At 40.0% G+C, this 19,673-nt stretch overlaps 1 protein-coding gene across 1 annotated transcript in view; it reads left to right on the top strand.

The window, feature by feature from the left end:
• The window catches only part of LOC143555005 (uncharacterized), a 49,128-nt gene extending 31,774 nt beyond the window's left edge, over positions 1-17,354 (top strand). Inside the window, exons 7-8 of the mRNA XM_077044647.1 lie at positions 641-957; positions 17,148-17,354. Of these exons, the coding sequence (XP_076900762.1) occupies positions 641-957; positions 17,148-17,354 (524 nt within the window). The remainder of the gene's footprint in view (positions 1-640; positions 958-17,147) is intronic.
• The last annotated feature ends 2,319 nt before the right edge of the window (positions 17,355-19,673 follow it).

Below are 19,673 nucleotides of genomic sequence, written 5' to 3'. Positions count from 1 at the left end.
AGTTTATGATTTTCAAACTTACGTTTAAGGCTTTTGATCAGAAGAAGAATACAAGTCGACTGGTGTAAAACACTCTTGAAACATTGATTAAATTGGCTTGATTTTTGTTAATTTAGAAATTCAAACACCCGAGAATTTAAACACTGTTTCGTCGTTTGGATCACCCTTTCGAGATAAATTTTACATAAGTCGACTCGTATTCTTCTTCCTATCAAAAGCCCAAAAACATCGGTATGAAACTCGGAAAAAAACTTAACAAACTTAAGTGTTTTTTAACGGAGGTCCATTGAGACAAAAATAGTTGAAAAGTCCGTTGTTAGTGATTTTTAAAATTACAATTATTATCAGCCCATATACAAAAAGTGGGATTATTCTTTTCCAACTTGCCAAATAAAAATAGTAAATTAATATTTAAAGCATTCTTGTTTACACTGCGAAACTATTCAAACTCATTATACAAGCATAGGGTTGAGATCGTTTACTGAACGTGAGTTTAGACTTTAGCTAGAACTTGTTTGAGCTAAACTTGATTCGGGCCTTCTAGTGAAGCCGATATGTTTATATGGCTAATTTTCCTGTAATTGGTTTCAAATAATCATTGCCAAACACTTTGAATTATTATTCTTTTCATTTTAAACAATAAAACAAATTATCCACAGGGATGTTAAGTCGTCCAATATTCTTCTAACCGAGAGATTGAGAGCGAAGGTGGCCAATTTTGGAGTTGCAGATATTGATAAATCATATGTTGGAGGTGCAGAGATTGATAAAACATATGTTGTGACAGAAGTAATTAAAGGCGCAGACGGGTATCTTGACCCGGAATACATGAGAACCTTTCAACTCATCCCAAAAAGTGATGTTTACTCGTTTGGAGTTCTACTTATAGAAATTCTAACGGGTCGTAGGCCCATCAAATCTGGGAGATCTTATGAGGAGTATGAGACACTAAGATGGGTAAGTTTCTTGTTCTTTTTATTTTTTATGCATATGCATCATCAAGTTATACATTTCGTATTGATGATTGTATACTTGTATTGAAGCGAATAGAAGTACGAGCCGATGGGTTAGCCGGCTCTTAGACCACCCCCATTAGGCTATTCACAATTTAACCCAACTTGTTTTTTCATAAAAAAGAAAATCTAATTTTCCCCTGTTCATATATCTATATATAATATGAGAAATTGGTTTAAATACTCCAAACTATGCTCTATTGGCAAATAATGGTCTCAACTTAACATTTGGCTGGTGATGGTCCCAACTAAAGGTGTATTCATTTTTAACGGTCCACGACTAACGAAAAGTTAACTCCGTTAATCTGATGCTTACGTGGCGCGCTTTGTTGTCATAAACTTGAGTACGTGGCAGCTTACGTGGCAACAAAGCATAATAATAATAACAACAACAACAACAACAACAACAACTTGTACGTCCCGACCATCTTCCTTTATTCGTTCATTCATCCTCCACATTCTTCAAAATTCAACCATCCTCCACCACCCAACCACGGTATTCAAAATTTCGGCCACAACCATCTTCCTTCATTCATCTATCCTCCACCACCTTACAACAAAGACCCATCAACCACCACCATCACTACCACCCGCGATTGATGGCGAGCCGAGTAGATTTAGAGCGATGTTGTGACAATCGTCAATTTCAGGTTAACTCCGTTAACTCCGTTAACTCAACTCCGTCAATTCAAACTTTAGATCACTGAATCTATAACGCACACCTCATTACATTTAAACTAGGGTTTAAATGATGCTTGACACTAACTACATGTGTAGTCTTTCGGGAATTGCATCAAAACGCAAATGAGTTGACGCAAACGATTGGTGAATAAACGAGAAACGTCAAAACAATAATTATGTGATAATTATGTGTTAGGATTATGTGTTATGTGATAACATGTTATATAATGTTAACTCAATGTGCAAAACTAAGTTAATTAAGCTAGAGATGTAACATTTGGAAGTTTAGGGACTAAAGTGTAACATGTTATTATTATATAATATTATCAAACCCTAGGTCCCTCTCCCACTTCTCCCAAACCCGACGGCAACTCTAGACCCCCCCCCCTTGCGATCGGCCTCATATACACACATACAATCAATTATTCAAGCTTTTGATTGGAGATTAAGGTGCTAGGAAGGTATAAACGACTATCCCTTGCATCCTTTATACTTAATTTCGATTTTTAATGGGTTAATTGAAAACCCTAGGGGCCGATTTTTGTATGTATGGTGTTCATATGATTGCTGTTGATTTGATGATGTATTGATGATGATTTGATAACTAGTTTTGATATTATTGCATGTTAATTGTTGTGTCTTTGAGTTTGAGATCAACTAAAACCCTAACTATGTATGTATGGTGTAATTGATATGCATGGATAGTAGTTATGGTATCTAGAATGTTATATGAATGATTTGTGGTCCATAGATAGTTAAATTGTTGAGTTTGGATGCAAACAGTTTCTGGACAGATTGTGTTGTTGATGTTTGATTGACTGTAACGGGGTGTAAAAGTAAAAATTGATTGAGATAATTGATACTACAGTAAACTAGGTTGAGTCTAGTTTCTAAAGAATGTAAATTTGCAATTTTTGGACGTGTAAAAGTTAACCTTTATGATTTTACAAAAACGTTGTGCAAAGCTGAGTTGTTAGACCTGCTGTTGGGTTGTTTTGTAAATGTTATATCTCATGAACTACGAGACCAATTGGGTTGGTTCCATTTCTGGAAGTTGAATTTTTGAGTTAGAAACCTAACCCAAGTGGTCTTGCATTTATTGGATTTTTCGTTTAACGGGAATTTCAAATAACATTCTGTTGCGCATGAATTTGACTTTTATGAGTTTGCTGTAATGATTTGATTATTGTGAGAAACCTATGTGGAATAAAAATATAATAAAATATGTTCTGGAAACCTAGGACATATATGCTTTTGTGATGATTTTTGGTAAATTAATTGTGATGCTATGATCGGTGGGATAGACTAGTTTTTCAAGTAGAATTCTGTCGTTAAGAAACTAGTTGCTGAATTTTGTGAAAGTTGCATGAAACAACGTGATTGCTAATTTATTATCGTGTTTTGACCAAAATGCCCTTGCGGGGAATAATTGCTAATTTATTGTCATGATTTGACCAAATTGCCCTCGTGGGGAATAATTGCTAGTTAATTGTTATGTGTTGACCAAATTGCCCTTACGGGGAGTAATTGCTAGTGATGTACATTATGAATACATGACACGTAAATAATTGCTCACACATGTAACGTATCACAAATACACTTGTTAAAGTCACACACGATTCACAAACGAAACACGAAACATGCTGTGTGCATAGGTATTATGTGCCGGGTCTAGAGACTCGATAATATTCCGACACTTAGAAAAATCTCTTTGTTGTTTTAGAACGCTAGAGAGAGTTTTCTGTGACGCGCATCTTGGTGAATTATTTTGGGAATACTTCGCAAACAGTGAGTTCACTTACCCCTTTTAAACTGTTTTCAAACGCTTTTCTCTTGGAGGAGATAACATACTCCGAAAACGCATTTAAGATTTTGTTAATATAGATTATATATCACTTGTAAAGACTAAGTGGCAAACGCGTTAACTAAAGTCCTTCATTCACATCGAACCGTTTAATATTGGATAATAGCGAGTCATTGTTGAGTAGTACTACTGGGTTTGACAAACCCCACCCAACGCTAAACTCGACTGGAGGTCGAGTGGGTGTAATCTTGGCTAAACACATACCATGGTCGGGATAGACCTGGTGGCAAGGCAAATGATAAACAGTCAGCTTCGGTGTCGAACACTTAGTAATACTTGTTTTATAGGCTAGCTACCTATAGATATATAATTGACATAACACTATCTGGTAACGCAAAACGCTTAACGCAAAACGCTGAACGCAAACGCTAACGCTTTATTTTATTTGAACTCGTGAACTCACCAACCCTGTGTTGACACTTTTAGTATGTTATTCTCAGGTAGCCGAGGCGGGCGCGCGGTTTAGGATCATGCATTGCTTGAAACACTTTTAATTATGCAAACTTATTTTAAACTGTTATCATTGGGTTTTAAGTCGTCCTGCGTGACGCAACATTGGTTTCTATGGTTTTACGCTTCCGCATTTAATTACTCGTAAACGTTTTCATGGTTTTAAAATTTTGTTTTATGGTTTGATTATAACTAATGATTCCGATCCTGTTAGTTCACACCCTCTGACGGTAAAACTCCGTTAGTGGATTTTGAGGGTGTGACAGATTGGTATCAGAGCCATTGGTTATAGCGAACTAGAAGCTGCATGCATACTAGACTATAACCGCGACGACCCATTAGTTATAATGATACGCACTGCATAGATTTGTGTAGTCTTTGTTATCTTATCTCTTTACCTCTTTCACTCATACGCGCGCATACACGGCTTACCTGTAGGGATTTTGACGCCACCCTCATCATCATCCGATCTGATGACTCATGCTCACGGGAAGGAACCGCAGTTACCTACCGCATCGCCACCCCGAGTAGTCCCGGAACTCAAAGCTCCCGCACCGAAGAGGTACCGCTTATCAGGAGGCATGTACGAAAACGAAGTTAGCTGGGATTGGTACCTTAATATGATCAGGCGTATGGTCTACCATGAACAAGTTCCCCCGCTACCTCACCCGAACCACCCTGCTTACCCCAACACCCTACCACCCATAACCGAACCTGTAGAGCGAGTTCTCGCAGCTGTCGTTTCTTGTTTGGAGCGTGACGTGGGTTACATGCGCTATACGAGAGCGAACGTTTCCGGACTGTTAAAAGATGGAACCGAGACTAAGGAGGAAATTGCCCGCATGACAGCGGCCAGGAAGGAAATGCAAGAGGCTAGTGATCAACAAATGAAGATTATGAGAAAGATGCAAGCCGAGATGATAGACTTGCAAGAGCAACTCCAAGAGGCAAGGACCCGAACTGGGATAGCTCTAGCGCGTTGCGATGTCTTACAAACGCAAATTGCTCAGAACGCAGCGGAACCTGAGGCAGAGCCTGAAGGGGAAACCGAGGAAAATCCCGAGGAGGAACCGGAGGAAGAACCGGCTGAGCCAGAGGCACACTCGGACGTGTCCTTAGGCGATGACATCTCGGGATGATAATACCTAGATGGCTGGAAGAAACGCTGGACACGGACATGGTAACATCAACCTGACTGCAGCAGAACTCCAAACTCTGCTGAACGACCACGCGGCGGCCGCTCTAGCCGCACATGTACAGAACCAAGCTGGAGGTCAAATTGGAACGTGTACCTTCAAGAACTACCTTGACTGCAAGCCCAGTACGTTTAAGGGCACTGAGGGAGCTATAGGCTTCCTGCGTTGGGCTGAGAAGGCCGAATCGGCGTTTGATCTGTGTACTTATCCCCCTGCCAGTAGGGTCAAATTCGCTGCTGGAACACTTGAGGATTCTGCCCTCACTTGGTGGAATTCGAACGTACAGATTCTTGGATTGGAACTGGCTAACACGATGAACTGGGAGGAGTTCAAAAACATGATGTGAGAAGAGTACTGTCCGAGAGAGGAGATTGCAAAGTTGGAGTCAGAATTTTGGTCATTGAAGATGGTGGGTTCAGAAATCGAAGCCTACACTACCCGTTCTCACGAGTTAGCTGTGATGTGTCCGCGGATGGTAGACCCGCCGAGTAAGAGGATTGAAATGTATATTGATGGGTTAGCACCACAAATTCAGGGCATGGTAACGTCTTCCAGACCAGCCACGATTCAACAAGCGATTCGGTTAGCTCACAAGCTAACGGATCAAGCAGTGACCCAATGTGCGCTACCACCTAGGGGTTCAACCACTAAAGCCCGTGACAACCCGAGTACTGACAACAGCAGCAACAACAACCAGAGCTATGGAAAGAGAAAGTTTGACAACACCAGATCCTCATCCTCGAACCCCCCACAGCAGCAACACTACCGAAAGCCCGAATTCACCTGGAGCTTCAAAAATCAGGGTCACAATAACAATAACAACGGTGGCGGGCAGGGTTCGAGCGGATATGCTGGGAAATATCCGAAGTGCAATAGGTGCAACTATCATCATGCTGGCCCGTGTGACCGTGTCAAGTGTCAGAGATACGGAAAGATGGGTCACCAAGCAAAGGAATGTAGAGGAGACCTTGCGGCAAAGGGTGCTCCTAAACCACCCATGACAACCAAGGGATGTTTTGAGTGTGGACAAGAGGGACATTTTAAGAAGGACTGCCCTAAGCTGAAACAGAACGACAACAATGGAGGTAATGGAAGTGGCAGTGGTGGTGGAAACAATGGTAAAGGAAGAGCTTTTGTTATTGGGTCGGGTCAAGCCCGCAATGATCCGTACGTGGTGACTGGTAAGTTCCCTGTGAACGATTGTTTTGCTTCTGTATTGTTTGACACTGGAGCTGATAGGAGTTTTGTGTCGAACGCCTTTAGTCAACTCTTAGACTTAACTCCAACCCCGTTAGATGCTAAGTTTCCTGTTGAATTAGCTGACGGTAAGACTATAATAATGACTCATGTACTTGCGGGATGTAAGTTAAAACTGTCAGGTCATGTTTTTGATATCGACCTTATTCCTCTTACGCTTGGAAGTTTCGATGTCGTTGTCGGCATGGACTGGTTATCCGAAAACCGAGCGGAGATTATATGTCACGACAAGATAGTCCACATTACTACCCCTTCCGGCGAGATCATTTCGATCCGGGGCGAGAGAAGCGGCATGACCACCAGCGTCATTACCCTCATGAAGGCGCAGAAGTATCTACGAAAGGGTTATCCGGCAATTTTGGCGCATATTGTTGAGAAACCCGTGGAGGAGAAGCGAATTGAAGATATACCGATTGTGCGAGATTTTCCGGAAGTTTTCCCGGAGAATTTGCCTGGACTCCCTCCTATTCGTCAAGTCGAATTCCAAATCAAGTTGACACCCGGTGCAGTACCCATAGCACGAACCCCGTATCGGCTCGCACCGGCGGAGCTTCAGGAACTGTCCACTCAGTTGCAAGATTTGTTGGATAAGGGTTTTATCCGACCTAGCTCATCGCCATGGGGAGCCCCTGTCTTATTTGTCAGAAAGAAGGACGGGACTTTCCGAATGTGTATCGACTACCGGGAGTTGAACAAGGTGACGGTCAAGAACCGTTATCCTTTACCCCGAATTGATGATCTGTTTGACCAGCTTCAAGGATCGAGTTATTACTCGAAGATCGATCTGCGATCCGGTTACCATCAGCTTAGAGTGCGCGAGGAAGATATTTCAAAGACGGCTTTCAGAACACGGTATGGTCACTTTGAGTTTTCGGTTATGCCTTTTGGTCTAACCAATGCACCATCCGTATTTATGGATCTCATGAATCGAGTATGCAAGGCGTACCTCGACAAGTTTGTGATTGTGTTTATTGATGATATCCTCGTCTACTCCAAGGACAAGGCTGACCATGAGGAACACTTAAGGGTAATTCTGGAATTATTGAAGAAGGAACAACTGTACGCAAAAAACTCTCGAAATGCGAATTTTGGCTTCGCGATGTTCACTTTTTAGGACATGTGATCAACGAGAATGGTATCCATGTCGATCCCGGTAAGATAGAGGCCATCAAAAACTGGGAAGTACCTAAGACTTCGACTGAGGTGCGGCAATTCCTAGGACTGGCCGGCTACTACCGGCGTTTCATCGAAGGATTTTCAAAGATTGCCCAACCCCTCACCGCTTTGACTCACAAAGGCACTAAGTACAATTGGGGTGACGCGCAAGAATCCGCTTTTCAACTGTTGAAAACCAAACTCTGTAGCGCCCCTATTCTAGCCCTACCCGAGGGAACGGAGAATTTTGAGGTACACTGTGACGCATCGATACAAGGTCTCGGTTGTGTGCTGATGCAACTCGAGAAGGTTATAGTTTATGCCTCTCGACAACTACGGGTTCACGAGAAGAACTACACGACCCATGATTTGGAACTCGGAGCTGTGGTGTTTGCCCTTAAGATATGGAGGCATTACTTGTACGGTACCAAGTTTACCATTTACACCGACCACAAGAGTCTCCAACATATCTATGATCAGAAGGAGCTGAACATGCGACAGCGTCGTTGGGTCGAGCTGCTTAAAGATTATGATTGTGCCATCAAGTACCACCCTGGCAAGGCCAATGTAGTGGCCGACGCTCTCAGCAGAAAAGAAACAGATAAACCCAGACGAGTGCGAGCATTGCAACTCACGATTCATACCAATTTACCCGATCAGATTCGCGATGCACAACTCAAAGCTTTGAAATATGATAATCTTCCATCAGAACTCATGTGGGGCATGAACAAGCAACTTGAAACCAAAACGGACGGGGTCCGATATTTTGAGAACCGGATTTGGGTTCCACGATACGGAGAGTTGAGAACTCTGGTGATGGACGAAGCACACAAGTCCCGATATTCTATCCACCCTGGCTCAGATAAAACGTATCATGACATAAAGGCACTTTACTGGTGGCCAAACATGAAAGCCGACATTGCCACCTACGTGAGCAAATGCTTGACTTGCGCCCGAGTCAAAATAGAATACCAGAAACCATCTGGCCTACTACAACAACCGGAACTTCCAATGTGGAAATGGGAACACATTTCAATGGACTTCATCACGGGATTACCTAAGACACCGACGGGATGCGATACCATCTGGGTGATCGTTGACCGGTTGACTAAGTCGGCACACTTTTTAGCGATTAAGGAATCGGCCAAAATGGAAAGACTGACTCGCGTCTACATGAAAGAAGTGGTGTCTAGACACGGAGTGCCTGTCTCAATCATTTCTGATCGAGATTCCCGTTTCACTTCGCACTTTTGGAAGTCACTACAGAGCGCATTAGACACCCGTCTTGATATGAGCACAGCATACCATCCTCAGACGGATGGGCAAAGTGAACGAACTATTTAGACCTTAGAGGACATGTTGCGTGCATGTGTGTTGGATTTCGAAAAAAGTTGGGAACCTCACCTACCTTTGGTAGAGTTTTCGTATAATAACAGCTACCACACAAGTATTAAAGCAGCGCCGTTTGAAGCACTGTACGGACGGAAGTGTCGATCACCTCTCTGCTGGGCAGAGGTGGGTGATAGCCAAATCACTGGTCCAGAATTAGTACTCGAAACTTCAGAAAAGATTGTTCAAATCCGAAACCGCATGGCAGCAGCACGAGATCGCCAAGAGTTACGCCGACAAGCGCCGAAAACCTCTAGAATTTCAAGTGAACGATCGAGTGTTACTCAAAGTCTCACCTTGGAAAGGTGTGGTTAGCTTTGGAAAGCGAAACAAACTCAACCCACGATATGTTGGTCCTTACCGGATAACGGAACCCGTTGGTCCAGTGGCGTACCGACTGGACTTACCAGCGGAACTCAGCAGTGTACACAATATTTTTCACGTATCGAATTTAAAGAAATGCCTATCCGATGAAACTCAAGTAGTCCCTTTGGATGAACTGCAAGTTGATGAACAGTTACGCTTCATTGAAGAACCAGTTGAGGTTTTGGATTGGGAAACCAAAACGCTCAAGCACAGCAAAATTCCAATTGTTAAGGTTCGTTGGAACTCGAGACGTGGACCGGAGTTCACGTGGGAACACGAGGATCAAATGATGAAAAAGTATCCTCACCTTTTTGAAGGGCTGACCAAACACAGAAAACCGCGAAACCCGGCAAACCGTCAGAAATCACCGGAGGTATGAATTAAATTTCGGGACGAAATTTCTTTCTACTAGGGGATGATATGACAAACTGAAAATTTTTCTTACTTTTTCAGACACTCATCACGACTTGACTCAAATTTTCGGGACGAAAATTCTTTAACATGGGAATGATGTGACAATCGTCAATTTCAGGTTAACTCCGTTAACTCAACTCCGTCAATTCAAACTTTAGATCACTGAATCTATAACGCACACCTCATTACATTTAAACTAGGGTTTAAATGACGCTTGACACTTACTACATCTGTAGTCTTTCGGGAATTGCACCGAAACGCAAATGAGTTGACGCAAACGATTGGTGAATAAACGAGAAACGTCAAAACAATAATTATGTGATAATTATGTGTTAGGATTATGTGTTATGTGATAACATGTTATATAATGTTAACTCAATGTGCAAAACTAAGTTAATTAAGCTAGAGATGTAACATTTGGAAGTTTAAGTACTAAAGTGTAACATGTTATTATTATATAATATTATCAAACCCTAGGTCCCTCTCCCACTTCTCCCAAACCCGACGGCAACTCTAGACCCCCCCCCCTGCGATCGGCCTCATATACACACATACAATCAATTATTCAAGCTTTTGATTGGAGATTAAGGTGCTAGGAAGGTATAAACGACTATCCCTTGCATCCTTTATACTTAATTTCGATTTTTAATGGGTTAATTGAAAAACCTAGGGGCCGATTTTTGTATGTATGGTGTTCATATGATTGCTGTTGATTTGATGATGTATTGATGATGATTTGATAACTAGTTTTGATATTATTGCATGTTAATTGTTGTGTCTTTGAGTTTGAGATCAAATAAAACCCTAACTATGTATGTATGGTGTAATTGATATGCATGGATAGTAGTTATGGTATCTAGAATGTTATATGAATGATTTGTGGTCCATAGATAGTTAAATTGTTGAGTTTGGATGCAAACAGTTTCTGGACAGATTGTGTTGTTGATGTTTGATTGACTGTAACGGGGTGTAAAAGTAAAAATTTATTGAGATAATTGATACTACAGTAAACTAGGTTGAGTCTAGTTTCTAAAGAATGTAAATTTGCAATTTTTGGACGTGTAAAAGTTAACCTTTATGATTTTACAAAAACGTTGTGCAAAGCTGAGTTGTTAGACCTACTGTTGGGTTGTTTTGTAAATGTTATATCTCATGAACTACGAGACCAATTGGGTTGGTTCCATTTCTGGAAGTTGAATTTTTGAGTTAGAAACCTAACCCAAGTGGTCTTGCATTTATTGGATTTTTCGTTTAACGGGAATTTCAAATAACATTCTGTTGCGCATGAATTTGACTTTTATGAGTTTGCTGTAATGATTTGATTATTGTGGGAAACCTATGTGGAATAAACATATAATAAAATATGTTCTGGAAACCTAGGACATATATGCTTTTTTGATGATTTTTGGTAAATTAATTGTGATGCTATGATCGGTGGGATAGACTAGTTTTTCAAGTAGAATTCTGTCGTTAAGAAACTAGTTGCTGAATTTTGTTAAAGTTGCATGAAACAACGTGATTTCTAATTTATTATCGTGTTTTGACCAAAATGCCATTGCGGGGAATAATTGCTAATTGATTGTCATGATTTGACCAAATTGCCCTCGTGGGGAATAATTGCTAGTTAATTGTTATGTGTTGACCAAATTGCCCTTACGGGGAGTAATTGCTAGTGATGTACATTATGAATACATGACACGTAAATAATTGCTCACACATGTAACGTATCACAAATACACTTGTTAAAGTCACACACGATTCACAAACGAAACACGAAACATGCTGTGTGCATAGGCCGGGTCTAGAGACTCGATAATATTCCGACACTTAGAAAAATCTCTTTGTTGTTTTAGAACGCTAGAGAGAGTTTTCTGTGACGCGCATCTTGGTGAATTATTTTGGGAATACTTTGCAAACAGTGAGTTCACTTACCCCTTTTAAACTGTTTTCAAATTCTTTTCTCTTGGGGGAGATAACATACTCCGAAAACGCATTTAAGATTTTGTTAATATAGATTATATATCACTTGTAAAGACTAAGTGGCAAACGCGTTAACTAAAGTCCTTCATTCACATCGAACCGTTTAATATTGGATAATAGCGAGTCATTGTTGAGTAGTACTACTGGGTTTGACAAACCCCACCCAACGCTAAACTCGACTGGAGGTCGAGTGGGTGTAATCTTGGCTAAACACATACCATGGTCGGGATAGACCTGGTGGCAAGGCAAATGATAAACAGTCAGCTTCGGTGTCGAACACTTAGTAATACTTGTTTTATAGGCTAGCTACCTATAGATATATAATTGACATAACACTATCTAGTAACGCAAAACGCTTAACGCAAAACGCTGAACGCAAAACGCTGAACGCAAACGCTAACGCTTTATTTTATTTGAACTCGTGAACTCACCAACCCTGTGTTGACACTTTTAGTATGTTATTCTCAGGTAGCTGAGGCGGGCGCGCGGTTTAGGATCATGCATTGCTTGAAACACTTTTAATTATGCAAACTTATTTTAGACTGTTATCATTGGGTTTTAAGTCGTCCTGCGTGACGCAACATTGGTTTCTATGGTTTTACGCTTCCGCATTTAATTACTCGTAAACGTTTTCATGGTTTTAAAACTTTGTTTTATGGTTTGATTATAATTAATGATTCCGATCCTGTTAGTTCACACCCTCTGACCGTAAAACTCCGTTAGTGGATTTTGAGGGTGTGACAGATGTACCAGGCACCGACACTAGGGTGTTGGCAAGCAGATCTGAAGGGGTTTACAAAGAGATGGCGAGCCGAGTAAATAGCGGGTTTGTTGCAGGTTGGACTATTTTGTTTGCCAATGTCGTATTGACGGTAAGCCCGGATCAATTTGTGTCTCCGGTGAAGGTGATGGCGGAAGTCTGAATATGTATTCCGGCATTGTTAGGTTTTGATATAAATTAGGGCTTTTTGTTAAGGAATTGAATTATGCTTGTTGATATAAATTAGAGCTTTTTGATCTTATAATTGATTTTGATTGATGAGAAGGTGGTTGTGGTGCTAGGGTTTGGTGACGGTAGGTGGTGGTGGTGTTTGGTTGAGTTCCAGAAAATAAAGAGAGAGGGAGAGAAATAAAAAAATAAAAGAATGAAACTTTGTCACTTAAGCTGCCACATACTTAGTTTTTAACAACATATCGCGCCACGTAAGCATCATTATAACGGAGTTAACTTTTCATTAGTTGCGGACCGTTGAAAATAAATACACCTTTAGTTGGGACCGTCACCAGCCAAGTGTTAAGTAGGGACCGTTATTTGCCAATAGAGCATAGTTGAGAGTATTTAAAACCAATTTTCCATATAATATAGGAGACAAGAGAAAATTAAGACACTAGATTTTAAGTAATTTACAACCAATAATGCACAAGGTACATATATAAAAAAAGGACAAACTTGTCTATTAAACACACAATTCATACGGTTTATTTTAACTCTTTAAAATATTTACATTTTCGCACCTAAACTTTAGTGAACTTTTGTCAAATAAAATAATAGTTACATTTTACCCCTTCATCTTTAACCATAAAATAACTTAAATTTCAATTTTAAATCGACTTCCCCCGCACATTTTAAACGACCATAACTTTTTCGTACATTAATATTTTTCTAAAAAAAGTTACACCATAAAAATGAGCCTTTTATTTACTTTAATTTGAGTATGATATTGCTATAGTTTTATAAAGGGATTACTCTGTAAAATGGTAACCAAGTTTCAGGATTATTCCAATTAGGTCAGTGGTATACGTTTTTATTATAATCAGGTCACTTAACTTTTAAATTTGTTCCAATCATAGATAGTTAGGTGTTTTTAAAAGTAATTTACCTGAGATAACATGTTATTTAGGATTTATATAAATTAATAAAACAAATAAGATAAACCGAGTAAACACAGCCACCAGGAATTGCCGATGCCAACCCCAGCCACCTGTAAGTGCGGCCACCACCCTCAAACCAAGTCACCATCCAATGCCGAAACTTCGCCACCATCGATGTCCCGATATCCATCTCCGTTGCGATAATATTTTGCAAGTTATCAACTGCAAAAAATGGGGATCCTGGTGGGGTTGTGCGAGGGTCTTGGTCTTGGTGGTGCCGGTGCTAAGGATGACAAGAGGCAGAGAGTGTATTTCGTTTTTCCGGCCACCTAAACACCACCGCGTGCTCCGATCTTGTGTTGATATCGTAGGTGGTTTTCGGCGAACTGATCTTGTATTACACCTTCGGTTTTGGTTTTCGGCGGCCTGCAAACACCTGCTATTATACCCAAACATCACCGATTGTGCTGCTCCGATTACACCTAACTCGTAGAAGGAGAAGGAAAAAAGTGTCGGGGGATGTCGACGGAAGGAGGTGGTGTGGTACTATGGTCCGGTGATGGTGTGAAGAAACAGAGTGAGAGGGTATATATATATATATATGGGTGGGTTATCCTAAAATAAGTAGTTTCCTAAGAAGACTAAGAATAAATCATAGCCATTGGATCATATCAATCAATGGTTGAGATTTAAAATTAACAAAAACCGTCATAGTTTCCTAGAATTACTCTTTCACCATTATAACTGACATAGTTTCCTAGAATTATTCTTTCACCATCGGTCTTAATGCCAAATGTCAAAATTTTCTATTGGTTTTTACCATTCCTAGGAAACAACTTCTTTTTATTTGAACCATATATATATATATATATATATATATATATATATATATATAATTTGTTAGAAATTGTATTATTAAAGGGTATTTTGGTAATCTTATAGTGTTAATGAATTGGATTACCTGTTATTCAGGAAAAATATCTATGATTGGAACAAATTTAAAAGTTAAGTGACCTGATTAGAATAAAAACTTAAACCAATGACCTGATTGGAACAATCCTGAAACTTGGTTACCATTTTACAGACTAATCCCTTTTATAAATTAAATAAATTACTACGTTGGGTGTTCACGGTTGGTTTTGACGGCCCTATGTTAACCCGTGTGTCCAACTGTTAGTAACATTTTGATGTCGAAAACCACACCAATGACCGATTTTAAAGGTTCAGACTGAACCATGAATATCAAATACCTGCCGCATCGCGCGGGCACCCGTTTAATATATAAATACAACCCAATCCAATCCTATTACCCAACCCAACCCAAGTTTTAGCACCCATTAGTTCTAAAGAACTTGTCTTTTTATTAAAGACAAAATGGCAAAAGACGTCCTTTATGTTTGCACGATTTTTCAATGGACGTCATTTGACAAACTTAATGACAGAAAACATTCTTTATATTCAAAAAAACATTGCACGGTTCGTCATTTTCACTAACGAGGGTTAGTTTTTCTCGTTAAATCCAGTCATGTGCACCTCATGTGAGGGCAATTTAGCCTTTTTACCCCTCAGGGGTTATTTGTGTAATTGATTTAAAATTTTAGGCTTTAAATAATTTTTTTTTCTCTTTTTAACCATCATCTTCTTCCCCAAATATTCATTACCCACAATTAACACCAACTACCACCCATCATCATCATCATCATCTCGGAAACCCTATATCTATTCAAATCTATTCCTAATTTAAAACCCAACGACTATAAATCACATTATTTCTCCTTCATTAAACTAAACCCTCTGCTTCTTTCTGCAACCAATCTGAAACCAAAATGGGTGCTTGTTGTAGCAAGACTAGCAGCAGTACTACAAACCCGTCTCCGCCCGAACTCAAATTCAAACTGAACCCAGAAAAACCCGAGAAGAAAAACACCCATGTCCCTGTTGTCGCTACAGTTACTGAACAAGAAGCCCCCACAAAATAGGTGTTTATTGTCAAGCATCGAAAGAGCCAGGAAACCGAGAGAAACTCGGATCAGGTAACCCGCAAATCTACTGATCGGAAGGAGAAAGTTTGATATTTCCCAATCGGGTTTCTAAGATGATGATGATGGGTGGTGGGTGGTGTTAATGGTGGGTTATGAATATTTGAGGAAGAAATGATGGTTAAAAAGAGAATTTTTTTAATCGGCGATGGTGGATTGATGGTGCGACGCTCTGGTGTTTGTCACCGGCGATGGTGGTAATGGTTACCGAAGATGTGGTGGTGATCATCGCTAAACAGAGATGGTGGAGATGGATTAGGGCTAAAGCTAGGGTTTTTGATTTTGTAATTATGAAGATTGAAGAGTATTGTGGATTTAGGGTTTTTAATGTGTGGATTTAGGGCTAAAGCAGCCGGCGATGACTAGTAATGGTGGTTGTAGGTGGAGACGGCCGACGATGACTAGTAATGGTGGCTGTGGGTGGCGGATGACCGGATTTAATGGCTGGCGATGACTATTAATGGTGGCTGTGGGTGGCGGATGACCGGATTTAATGGCCGGCGGTACCTGGTAATGGTGGCTTTGTGTGTGAGAGAGAGAGTGTATTTACTTTTAAATATATTTTCTTTTTTATTTCCAATTTTTAAATAAATATGTAAAATTACAATACTACCCTCATGTGCAATGCACATGACCGGATTTAACGAGAAAAGATAACTGGGTTAGGGACAAAGGACATACAGTGATAGAGTTTTTAAGAATAAAGGATGTTTTTTGTCATTAAGTTTGTCAAAGGACGACCATTGAAAAAACGTGCAAACATAAAGGACTAGTTTTGCCATTTTGTCTTTATTAAAATATATATCAAAATATTTTTAAAGGAAAAAAAAAACCCTAAACAAGACTTACTTTCATTTAACTTTTTTTTTAAAGTTAAATAATATAGTTTGTGGAACTAAAATCAAATTATATGTGATATTAATTGTTAGATAATAAAAGATAAAACAGATAATAAAATAAGAACCCATAACTAAATTGCATGAGAAATAAAGGTTGAACAACCTTGGATGGCTAGAGTGACCGGTTTGAGGGAAACAATGGATTTTCTTTTTTTTTTTAATCTCGATCTTTTACCCAGATTAATAATCTTAACAACAGATTTGGTAGAATAAAGATGAAACACAGAATTATATGAACAAACTTTCTTGATTGATCAACTGATGATCGATGATGATGACGTCTTCTCTTTATATACAAATCGAACATGTGTGATTTAGTGTTGCAACGATTCATCCATCGGACCATCGTACATATAATGATAAAGGTGTACCTTGGTCCTTGTACTGTGTACTGTATTTAAAAGTTTAAAAGCATTTTTTACAAGATCAGTTAGTACGTACATTGTTTTGCACCTTCTTAGCGCTGTTTCCATCCATATGCACTAATTATACCTTGTTCACTTGTGCATTTGTGGCTGTAAATGTTATTAATCTGCTTGAACCGTTTTGACCTGCTTAATTATTGATTGAAGGCATTTGGAAAGTATATAAAAGGTGACATTATGGATTTGGTTGACCCTCAAATGAAAGAAGCTCTGGACATTGATATAGTTAGAAAAATATTTGAGTTAGCGTTTCAATGTGCAGCACCGACAAGAGCGGACCGCCCAGATATGAAGGTGGTGGCCGAGCAGTTGTGGGCCATTAGAGTGGAGTATTTAAAAAATGAAAATGCTTGACGCTTTCATTTGAATCAATCAAACTTTCATGCTTTGACGACTATATATACTCTAACTTATTATTCTAATAATCTCAGTATTATCTATAGTTTACTAGCCATTTAAATAGGTCAATAGACAGTTAATTAGTTAAATGATGCATGGATTCAGTGACGTGATTATCCACACAAAGCAAGGAAAATAAACTATCTCAACGATACATGTTCCAATTTTTAATCGAAAGTCTTAAGTCTTGCACAAACACGACCATCAACAGGATTTATTGTTTAAGATGGAGGAAAATGTCGAATTATGTAAATTTCGAAACCACAAACTTCAGATATAGTTTGATTATTAGTACAAAAATACAAGTACACAAGACTCTGGTAGATATAGTACAAATGCATTAGACGATATAAACATTCAAGGAATTATTAACACCTACGACGTGTGTGGATGCCTGAGATTGAGAACATCCGATCTTTTACCAAGTTGTATCTTGGTTTTAAAGGATTTGTTAAATCAAAAAGTGATATACCCTTCTGAAGAAATAAGGATCCGATCCCCGGGTATGGGTCCTGGATCCAATGTGTCCACAGAGTAAAATACGATAACTACAACTAGGATATGAGAATAACTTCCCAAAGTCCAATGACCGGAACCTGCAAAATAGACACCGTGAGTCTCGTTACAGGAAGGACAAGAGGAGGGGGTCTTCCTGTAACCACCCTCCGGCGTGAGAATCAGTAACGTTCGTAAATAGAGAAAGTACTGAAGTATAAAGACTAAGTGTAGTCAGAATGTATGTGAGTGAATGAATACCTCATACCGTTTGATAAGGTATTTATAGCCGAAGGATGTGGGAAGATGATTATGCCAGCTGTCCTCTTCTAGAAGATCTTTGATAACCGCCTGGACACGTGTCCTCTTATGATAGGTTGAGCTATACGTCCCATGTGCATGGGTATAACAACCTGGACACGCGTCGCCCAATGATAGGACGGGTCGCACCCTGGCCATGTGCACCGTTATAACAACTTGGCCAGGTGTCCTTTGCCCATTAGCTGATAGGTCACGTATTCCTCAAGTAACAATCGTGGACATTCTTCTAGAGTGTAGTTAGTTATTGACAACTGTCCCGTTGGCTTTGCCTTCTGATCATTTTGGCGGACAGATGTCTTGTCCTGCGGATGGCCTCTAAGGATGCCAGGATACTTCCGCAGGTGGTATGAGGACATTCCTCCTCTACCATGATATGCGGGTGATCCATATGTCCCGCGGGTGACCTATTAGAGGTTCCTCTGTGACCCGCGGGTGGTACTTAAGGGTATTTGGGTCTTATTGATACCCTACCTCTATAAGTCCCCCGGTCCATTGTTTCTTCCAAGTGAAGTCTTTTATGCGGGTGAAATTCTGGACTTAACGTATTTTTGGGGTTTTTGAATCTTTTGGAATTAGGTAGAAAATATCTTCTGTTGGTGTGGATAATCATGAAGAAAGGACAAGTTGACCACTCGCAGGCGCGTGAACAGATGATGGAACGTTTTTGACGGCTGTCACTGTACCCGACTGTGCAACTTTTTCTCTCTCTACTGTTCATATCCTATCACACTAATTGCGATGAGTATAAATAAAGAGAGACTCTTTCTATTCGAAGTTTTATCACTCTTTTCGTCTGATTATCTTCTTAGTTTCTCTGAATTTTTCATATATCTTTCTTCTATCTTTCTCAATTCTATTTGTAATGTCGAACGCTCAGACTGAAGTTGATGAGATAGAAGTTTTATGGGATTACTCGGAGTATGAAAAATTGCTGGAAACTTACGGTATTCCACCTGAATGGGGGCCGGAGTTTCCTTCCCCTAGTTCTATAGCCAGTTTCCCACCGCCTGGGAAAATGGCTGTGTATGCCGATTACTTCGTTTATGGGAACTTTCGTTTACCTATAACGAAATTTTTGCAGAAAGTGGTAACTGCATATGGGATCCACTTATCTCAACTGCATCCTCGTGCTATATTGCAGATTCGTCACTACGAATTTGTATGTATAGCACATGACATGGTGCCACACATTGATTGGTTTCCAGTTTTTTACCGTCTTACTAACCGTAATGGTTGGTACACATGTCAAGGGTTTTCCGATCGGAGTATCGGATATGAAGTTGAAAAGGTATCCAAAGACTGGCGGAACAAGTTTTTTTGGATTTCTGAGAACGTGGTTCCTATAGCCATGGTTCGTCGCCCCGTGAACTCCGCTCTTCCAAACGTTGTCACGGCTGCTCACCAGGGTCGTGAGTGGTACCGTGCTCTTACTACGGAGCCAACACCTATGCGGGCCTT

This window comes from Bidens hawaiensis, unplaced genomic scaffold (genome assembly GCF_021521415.1).
Source record: "Bidens hawaiensis isolate Kalapana, Puna unplaced genomic scaffold, B.hawaiensis_p1.1 tig00017942_1, whole genome shotgun sequence".
NCBI lineage: Eukaryota > Viridiplantae > Streptophyta > Magnoliopsida > Asterales > Asteraceae > Bidens > Bidens hawaiensis.
Note: the sequence above shows the minus strand (reverse complement) of the source record. Positions and strands in the feature narration are given on the sequence as shown.